Below are 9616 nucleotides of genomic sequence, written 5' to 3'. Positions count from 1 at the left end.
AGAGAGCGAGAGAGAGAAAACAACAACACACCAGCGCACGAAAACGGAAAAGAAAAGTAAACAAACGCAAAGGCGACGCGGGAAAATGGAGGAAAGTAACAGCAGCACAGACTGCTAAAAGTAGCCTACAACAATTACGCAGATCAGGGGCCGCCTGGCCTGGCCAGGGCTAGAAGCACCGATGCTGCAGCTTCAGCAGCAGGTCCTTCACGTGAGTCTGACAGTGAGTCTGGAGAAGGCTCCAGCCTCCACCAGTGCCCTTATGGTGCAGGAGGAGGCTGAAAAAATAAGTGTTGAGGAAGACTCTCCACCATGTGAAGGAGGTAGAGATAACCGTGTTAAGCAGGTACAGTGCTTTCCAGAATGGTGTGGATAAACATTCATTAAAATACTGTAAATGGTCCAGAACGGTTGCTATGAACTTTACTTGACATAGCCTAATAAATAGCTATAGCTAATAACTCTGATGGTGTGGTGTGTTACAGCTAAATCTAGTTATCTAAAGTTGGAAAACAATAAATTCATATACTATCCTGATTAATTGATTAGTTGCTTTTATTAAAGTGCCCTCACTCAAATTTGGTCATGAAGGACATTGAGCTAACAACTTAACAAATGCTTTCCATATTTTTTTCAGTCAGTGTTTATGGTTTATTGTCCTTTCAACAGTTTAACATTATACAGTTAAAATTAATAAAACACTGATTATACTGTTACAGTAAAACATCATTCTGCATACAGCATTTCTTGTCATGCTTCATTGTCTATACATTATGTTGAGCTGTACTGTCTTTCTAAGATAAAATTTGTGTTTGTCCATTTTTCAGATCATTGTACTATTGTTTTCCATACTTTAGCCAACTAGCCAAAGTTCTGATTGCATGCAGACTCATTATGTGCATGTAATATTGTCCAAACTTAACCTATTCCACACTATTCCTCTACTTTGTTGTATATTGTATATCGTTTAGTATAGTGGTGTTATTAAGAGCTTGTGTGTTTGTATGTACATCAACGGTGCTAGTTGGCAAAATATCCGCGCGCAGATAGTGGGCCGGTCTGGACCAAAAAGTCCAGGGCCAAATTTTTGTCCCAGTCCACCCCTGTCTTTAGCAGGACACTTGAATGATTTAAATCTTCCCAGGCCTTCACTCACCAGTTAGTTCAGAGATAAGTCCAGCAGCATCACCAACAACTCGAACAACAGTGCGTACAGACGGATCTAAAAGTTATTTAGAGCTGCAACTGAAAGGGTGGGCATGCATCCCAGTTCAACTACGACCTCGACGCCCTTTTCTGTTAAGGACATTTTGAAGCTGGAGCACCAACATGACTTTGAAAAAGAATTTCTGGTGACTGATCAAGTTGTTCCGATGCATCATCCGCACGTGAACGTTGCGTCCAGGAGCGGGGACTCTTACGAGTGCCAGCCGGAGCAGTACGTCTCCGGGATGCAGGAGAAGCTGGATACTCACAATTCAGCGGCAGAGGAGATAAGTGAGCAGGGTGAGATGACACACACTGTGCATACACCACGGTCAGGAAAGTTACTTTTTTATACACTTACAGTAATGTGGAGTCAGGCGGCGTGCGACCGAATGAGGCCTTGGGTGCAGTTTGATACCATGAATGACCTGCTACTTTTTCATTTTCTTTTTACACTGAAAGCCATCAAATAGGATACTATAATATATTATCATTATAATATAGTATCCTATTTGATGGCTTTCAGTGTATAATATATTATCATTATAATATATTATAAATTTGGACTGCATTAAGGCGCAATGAAATTGGAAGTGAATGCATTCACCAAACGTCCAAAAGTAAATCAATCATATGAATTAGAAAAGGAGGGAGCACTGACTTGTGACCATGTTACTACAATTAATGTTAATTAATTATTATTTAGTGACTATTATAGGTAAGGTAGGCACACAATCGAGCCATTAATTCCAGGTCAGGTAAAGGCAGGTGATCAGTCTTCTTGAATAAAGCCCAATGTGGTCTTTAACATCGAATGCAATGCAATGCGTCTTCAGTCTTATGTTTCACTTCATTTTATTTTGGATGTATACGAGCGTGTTTTTCAATGTCTCCACATAGCCTACCTTGTTGTAGAAATAAAAAAACAAAAGTATTTTAGTGCGAGAGCCTACGTTTCAAAAAAATCTAAAATGTAAAAGAGAAAACAAATGTAGAAGATCAAAGACAATCCAATCTGATCATTTGAAGATTTTTTTTTTTAATGAATAAAAAAAAATGATTTTCTTCAAGAAAATATCACTATGGGACATAATATTTTACTTTAGAAAAGAAGAATGAAATGGGCACATATTTGATAGCAGACTAGTGTTAGTAGTTCAATTTGATGTAATAGCCCGTGGATACTTTGTGGTTTGCAGAGATGTGCGGCCTGGACAGTTCACCTGACTGCGACCAGAGCGCACAGAGCAGCAGACCTCGGCAGCGCAGGAAGCCCCGGGTCCTTTTCTCCCAGCCGCAGGTGTCCGAGCTGGAGAGGCGCTTCAGGCAGCAGCGGTACCTGTCGGCCCCGGAGAGAGAGCACCTGGCCCACATCCTCAAACTCACCTCCACCCAGGTCAAAATCTGGTTCCAGAACAGGAGGTACAAATGTAAGCGTCAGAGGCAGGACAAGTCTCTGGAGCTGGCCGGTTATCCAGCTGCGCCCCGGAGGGTGGCGGTGCCGGTGCTGGTGCGGGACGGGAAGCTGTGCAGCAGCGCAGGTTCACATTCTTCTTCACCGTATAATATCACCGTGGGACATTACAGTCCCGTGTTTGGATACGGAGGCAGCGGGGTGTACGGCTGCGGTTACCACAGCGTGTCTCACTCCGCCGCACACATGTCCCACAGCCAGCTGGATGATTTAACGGGCAGCAGCGAGGGGCCCTTCAACCACGGACACTTTCAGCCTTCATTACAGGGAGTAAGAGGCTGGTGATCAGGGGGACAGAGACGTGTCTAACACAGAGCCATCCATCCACTATTTCAGGGCCAGATTTTTGTATGGAAATGATTCTTTTGGCTGTTTTTTTTGTTGCTGTTGAAAAAGTCAAACACAAATTTAAAAAAAAACAGCTGATACATCAGTCTGTCCTTTTTTCTCTCTCCTGTGATGATTGTTGAATATATAAACCTATAGTTTTAATTGATGCACATTCTTATAATTAAAAATATAAATGGGACATTTACATCCTACTAATTGCTGTAAGATTTTTTTGTTTGTCATTGTTGTGACAGTCTATAATATTTTCTACTTTGTTATGTTATCAGAGGTTTTTAATAATTATGCGATCACGCCCAGGAAGATGAAATATTTTGAACAATTTACAAGGACCTATGTTCAAATCTGTGCAAAGATTTTAAAGGGCATAGTGTATAATAGGCTAAACTTTCACTAATCGATATCAAATGTGACAAAACGCGTCCATCGTTGTAGTTGAATTGCAAAATGTTCCCCTTAAGATCCAATTAAAAGCAATAGCCCATGCCTACGTCATTAGGCTAACCCTTGGTAATTGGTCATGGAGCTTTCCTCTGAGCAGGTTATCAAAGACAGCCATCAAAAAGCTAATGGATGGAGTGCCATCTGACCTGACTGTGCTGCTCTATCAAATTGAGCTCATTATTGTCCCATTCACAAATCCGCTGATAAGGCTGGAGAGCTTGTCCTACCCCGGAGCTTTGCTTGGTAAACAAACCCGCAGACAGAGTGGCTCTTTAACTTTTTCAAACTTTCAATCAAACGGGAAACAGGTCTCGACTGAGCTGTCACTCATCGATTAGCCACAGATAAGACTGATACTTGCACTACAAAAACTGAATGTAGACCTATAGGACTTAGCCAAACGTATAGGCAAGTCCACCAGTCGGTGGGTAACTTAAATCAATATGTGGAGAAACTAAGCAATCAAAAAATAAAGAAATAAATCGTGGAACTTCAGTTTTATCAAAAGTAATAAATTAATGAATTAAAAACATTGTGTGTGTGTGTGTGTGTGTGTGTGTGTGTGTGTGTGTGTGTGTGTGTGTGTGTGTGTGTGTGTGTGTGTGTGTGTGTGTGTGTGTTTGGGGGGGTGGGGGGTTGTGTGTCAATGTGTCAATGTGTCACTTTTAATGGACATGGAGCTGATCCACAGGGCCTGAGGAGGAGAAACACCTCTGGGGGGAGAGAGGAGCTGGGGGAGCATCTATGCACAGATAAGGATGAAGCTGCAGACAGAGAGGAGACCAGAGACACTTCAAGAAATCAGATAATGCCCCTGTGTGGGGGGGGGGGGAGAGAGAGAGAGAGGGAGAGGAAAATATAGCAGTAGTGGGTGATTTGATTTACATTATCAGATTTCTATTTGTTATAAACGTTATTGTAATTAAAAAAAACTATTTAGGATGCAGTTTTACTACTACTTGAATCATAATATGTATCAGCCATTTTCGTTGGGTTTCTTGCCACCCCCACCCCCCATTCTGCCTTGGTCTAATCTACAGTGAAAGTAACTGTAAATGGTGATGATTCTGCTGGTGATGAATAAACTTTTTTTCCTTTTTTGTTTTACAGAGCTACAATCCCTGTCATACAATTGGGAACTAGAAAAAAAAACTCTTCCTTGTACAAAGTAAAATAGTCTCTATTTCATAGTGGAATTTTTTTGTTGTTGCAGTAGGCTAACTGTGTAGCTTTGAGTAGGCCTACAAAATCATAATCCTGGTGAAGAGCTAATGTCCAGCATCCAGCAAGCTGGTTAATAGGAGTTGATATTTTTTGCAACTGAAAGGGGAGAGCTAAGGGTGACTGGTTCGGCAGCATGATGCAGATGCTAACAGCATGTTGTCTATAGTTTTGCATGGAGCTAGCTGGTTGTAGTCGGCAGGTAGTTGCTGGTGGTACTGGGGTGACGTTAACCTGTTAGAGACAGGTGCGTTTTGTTTGGGGGTACAGGTAAAGAGGAGGGTGGACCCGGGACCTTCAATGGTGCCCAACCTGAGGTCTACTGTGGCCCGCTGTGGGGCCCACTGACAGATCAGATATCATTTGAAATGAATGCAGGTCGAGCTACAACAGGAGAACTCACTATTTTGTCTCACTGAAGTGTGCGCTGCAGAGATATGCACACGTGATGATTATAAATAGAGCAGGCAAGTTAGTTAGAAAATGGGCTGTGAAAGAATAACAAGTCAAGTCAAGTTGTTGAAAGAGAGGGAAGGAGGGGGTGGGGGTGACAGAGAGATGTATGAATGAAAGCAAAATCCTTAAATAAAGATGGTTGATTACACTGTTTTGATTCTGGTTTCATGAGGGTCATTTTAAGTAGAGGGTGACGTGAGTCTGGCCATCAGTGAAAGGCACATTATGGTTGTCTTTAACAAGGTTTCACTCATCCTGTTAACTCATCTTGCAGACGGTCTTACGTCAGCCTCAGACAGGGAAACGTCTCATCTTTGGCCATGCAACAACATCATTTACCAGTCTGATAATCTGGTGTTTATGCCTGAAGATGAGATGATTCACAAATCCAGGATCAGTGGTCCTCTGTCCAACCATCCACCCAACTAAATCAGCACAAAGATGTTGATTTTGCAGTTATCAGCTAAATGAAGATGAAACTGTCCATGACAGATAAGCACTGATGGCGCACAATCTGACTCTCTTTAAACTGAATCTCTGGTCAAATGCCTCATTGTGTGGTTGTTCCTGTCGCTTCAAGTGGCTGCTGGCTTGTTTACTCTGCAAGGACTCGATGTGTCGTTGTAAAGCTCCCTCTAGTGGGAGACTCCCACATCACTTTAACATAATGAAAAGCCACTGTAAAAACCCACTCATGCCCAATTTATGTAGTATTCTGAATTTTGTTCATATTTTGTCATATGACAACCCAAATAAATAAAACCAAAAAGGAAATTGACACTGAGTACAGGGAGGTTGGGGAGAGAAATGGGTTTTCCATCCATCCATTCATCCATCCACTGTCTATCCATGGAGGGTCACAGGGATGGCCTGGAACCAATACCAAGGTTTTGTTTTAATATAGTTACTTGTTGATAATTTTTCATTTCAGCCTTTCTTGAGATATTTTTGATAATAATAATAATAATAATAATAATAATAATAATAATAATAATAATAATAATAATAATAATAATAATAATAATAATAATAATAATAATAATAATAATAATAATAATAATAATAATAATAATAAACGATTGATAGCGCAATAGGGATAAAACCTTTAATATTTTTCATAGAGGTCTGGATGGTTGTCAGTAAATGTTACAATGACCTGTTCAGCCTGATGACATTTGTTAAGTCATGCAGTGAAGTACTTGTGCAATACCCCAGGTGCAGGAAACAGTATAATACAACACTGATGCTGAGCAGATAAAACCATGACGAATCTACAGTTACAACAAAGTTTCACCGCTCATCGTCCCAGACAAAGACATGGCAGCAAAACAACAGGAGATTGATGGCACAACAACCAAGAGACTCAAAGAAAACATCATCACCACTTATTGCCTGCTGTGGAAGACTAATGCCTTCCCAGGCTAAAAGGTCAGAGGGTCTACTATGTCATGTCTGATGCACAACCCTGCCGCTGAATGTCTTTGTAATGAACACAGAGGACACATTACAGAAGTAGAGAAATATCATTGTTTCTGCTACCAGCAATCATGTAGATTGTCTGAGAATAAGGGTGGAGGATGACAGCATCTTTAGAGCAAAAAAGGAGCTATTTGAAATGGTTGATAGCCCCGCACAGTACAACGTAGGCCCCAGCATGAGCATGAGATAAGGCTATTTTTGAAGTGATTGTAAAGCAACTAACAGTTTGTCTACAATTGAAACAAACTTGTGAGTTTTCAGTTGAATGACTGGATTTCATTTTTCTTCCTTTCTTTTTAATTTTTTTTATACTGTATGATCCAAAAATACACAGAAGGTCTTTGAAAACAAAAAGAAAAACTATGTCTAGACAGAGGGATAAAAGCTTTCTGTGCTTACAGTTCAACATACTTTGGCAGGCAGACGGTTGCAGACAAAGAATTGAAGGTGAAGCATATCATACTGATTATCTTAATACTCTGTTGACCAGACAGTAGCTAATGCTTAAGAGGAATCTCAGTAGATTTGGCTTCTATAAATTATGATCCACAATAACAGGTTAGAACATGCATAACACCAAATCAGACAGTTTATTCATTCACTTCTATATTCAGATTGCACAGAAAGTCTACTGTACAGCACTTTGATGGTAGAAAGTTAATTGCTGCACTTTAGCTGGATAATATAAATGGGATAGAAATACAAGCACCCATCAATGTGACATTGTGCTGTTGGAAACTCTTAAGTGTGTCATTGGTGCAGGGAAGCTGATCAGGAGTCAGCAGGGCCAGGGGGCATGGGGAGGATCATGTTTATCATACCTACATTCATGCATTTCCAAATGAAGCATGAACTCCCAGAGGAACACCGGCACTGCTAGAAAATGTCTCAATCACTGGAGAAAGGTCAGGCTGAACCACGGAGAACAACAAATAAACAGCCGCTGAACAATGACTATGTCCCTTCAGGAGCCAACCTAAATGTGTCAAACTCATTAGTGCTCCAGTAGGTATGAATGACCACCCACCACTGCAGACAGAGGTGTCTCCCTGCAGCCGCTGACGGCCCTGAGCTGAGGGAGCCATGAAACCCAGGACAAACCCATCTGACTTCTATGACGTATAGTTTAATTATTAACCCAGGAAACCAGTATATTTCTTCTAATAACATTGTAAATGTACAACAATTTCACAAAATACATCTGGAGATACAGGTTTTTACTGGAGTTCTTAGATAGTGTCTAGTTAGAATACTACTTAAACGAAATATTACCTTGTTTGCCAGTTTTACACTATGTGTTGTTTACTTCCCTTGTTGTATGTTTTGTGTATGCCAAGTAGTTCACTTCCTTCATATACAGTACTGTACAGCATTTGCAAATTATATTCACTGGATGACGATTACAAAACATACTACGTATATTAATACAGTCGAGTATAAAATAAGTATGAAATGCCATGCATGACAAATTCCCCAAAACAATGTGGTTTTAATAGTAATGTGTGATATATATACAGTATGATATATGTGAGCCTGTTTTTGCCATTTAGGTAATTACAATGAGTAAGGTCATTTCAAAAAGGCCGATCTATGATACCTACAGTAAATTGTGTTATTTACACTTATTTTCACAAGACATAATAATGTGATTGTAGAAATCTCTTTGAGTAAAGAGAGTTTAACACAGAGAGCCACTGGTCCCGCCCTCCCCACTTGTCAGCACAGTCTGGATGAACCCGCCTCTGCTTTTGTATAAATTCAGACGGTGTGAGTGTGAGAGGAGACACGCTGCTCCAACCACGTCCCCCGCTGTAGCCAACTTGTCCTGAGAGCCCTAAGACTTGTGGATTAGCAGATGGAAATGTCTGACACAGCTAAACCTTTGACCTCTTTCCTCATAGAGGACATTCTCTCCAATAAGGACAACACAAGATTTAACAGCAGATGCAGTTCACAGAAGATGGAAAAATGTTCACAGTGGAAGGAAGAATCTGAAAAGTTGTCAGAGAAATTCTGTCCTCTGGATCCGGGTTTTGGAGCACAGGCAGGTGAGCACCACAGGACAGCATGCATAGATAATACAATACATTCTATGTATTTTTACTGTGTGACTTAGAGAATACTGTTTTAGCAGATGTGTGAGATAAGTTATAGGTCTGTATGATCAGACAGTGTCACAAGTTCCAAGAATGGGGAACTTAAAAAAAAAAAAACTGGACTATTTTTTATTTACAGTGATGGATGTTCACATAATGATCATAAACTCTAAAATCACTTATTCAAAGCCTGCATACAGACTGGTATATACTGATTAAAAGACAGCAATGTTGCCCTTTAATGACCTGCTCATGTCTCTCTTGCACAGAGTCTCTGGACACATCTTGTCCCAGCACCTCAGAGTCCAGCAGCTTTTCCTCCACGGGGAAACAGAAACGCTCCAGAGCTGCATTCACACACCTGCAAGTGCTTGAACTGGAGAAGAAATTTAACCACCAGAAATACCTGTCTGCCCCAGAGAGGGCTCACCTCGCCAGCACCTTAAGACTAACTGAGACCCAGGTAAAGATCTGGTTTCAGAACCGGAGGTATAAAACAAAACGGAAGCAGCAAACTTCAGAGCTCTGTAAGGACGTGTACAAAACAACAGGACTGGGCCTCAGAGAGGATATGGTCCGATCATCACTGATCACATCGTTCTGCAAAGCTTATCAATACAGACCGTACCTGTGGGAGTACAGTGGCCCCTGGGGGCCAACGTTATGGTGAATGTGAAAATGATGTATGAAGCTATGATTTCCAATCATAGACGTACTGTATGTTTAGTATTCCTGATATTTAGGCTCCATGTTCCTTATCAAAGTTGAAGCTTTGTTATTTGACACTGAATCTAGTGTTTGACCACAGGTTACCTTCACCAGTCTGCCTTTAAAAAACAGTTTTTCTCATAAACAAATGTAATACAAGAATCACACTAAATTTGTTGTATGG

At 40.8% G+C, this 9616-nt stretch overlaps 2 protein-coding genes across 2 annotated transcripts; both read left to right on the top strand.

Moving 5' to 3' along the window:
* Positions 1 to 1259: 1259 nt before the first annotated feature.
* On the top strand, positions 1260 to 2965 carry nkx2.7 (NK2 transcription factor related 7; the record flags this gene model as incomplete). Its single annotated transcript, XM_083978611.1, has 2 exons — positions 1260 to 1506; positions 2406 to 2965. 2 exons carry the CDS (start codon positions 1260 to 1262, stop codon positions 2963 to 2965), a joined length of 807 nt encoding a protein of 268 aa, XP_083834737.1.
* A 5518-nt stretch (positions 2966 to 8483) lies between these two features.
* nkx3-1 (NK3 homeobox 1) lies at positions 8484 to 9394 on the top strand (the record flags this gene model as incomplete). The annotated part of the gene is made up of 2 exons (XM_083979148.1): positions 8484 to 8676; positions 8994 to 9394. The coding sequence occupies 2 exons, from the start codon at positions 8484 to 8486 to the stop codon at positions 9392 to 9394; spliced, it is 594 nt and encodes a 197-aa protein (XP_083835274.1).
* Between the last annotated feature and the right edge of the window lie 222 nt (positions 9395 to 9616).

The sequence above is a fragment of the Trachurus trachurus genome, assembly GCF_905171665.1.
Source record: "Trachurus trachurus genome assembly, chromosome: 9".
NCBI lineage: Eukaryota > Metazoa > Chordata > Actinopteri > Carangiformes > Carangidae > Trachurus > Trachurus trachurus.
The sequence above is the reverse complement of the archived record's forward strand: the minus strand, read 5'-3'. Positions and strand labels throughout refer to the sequence as shown.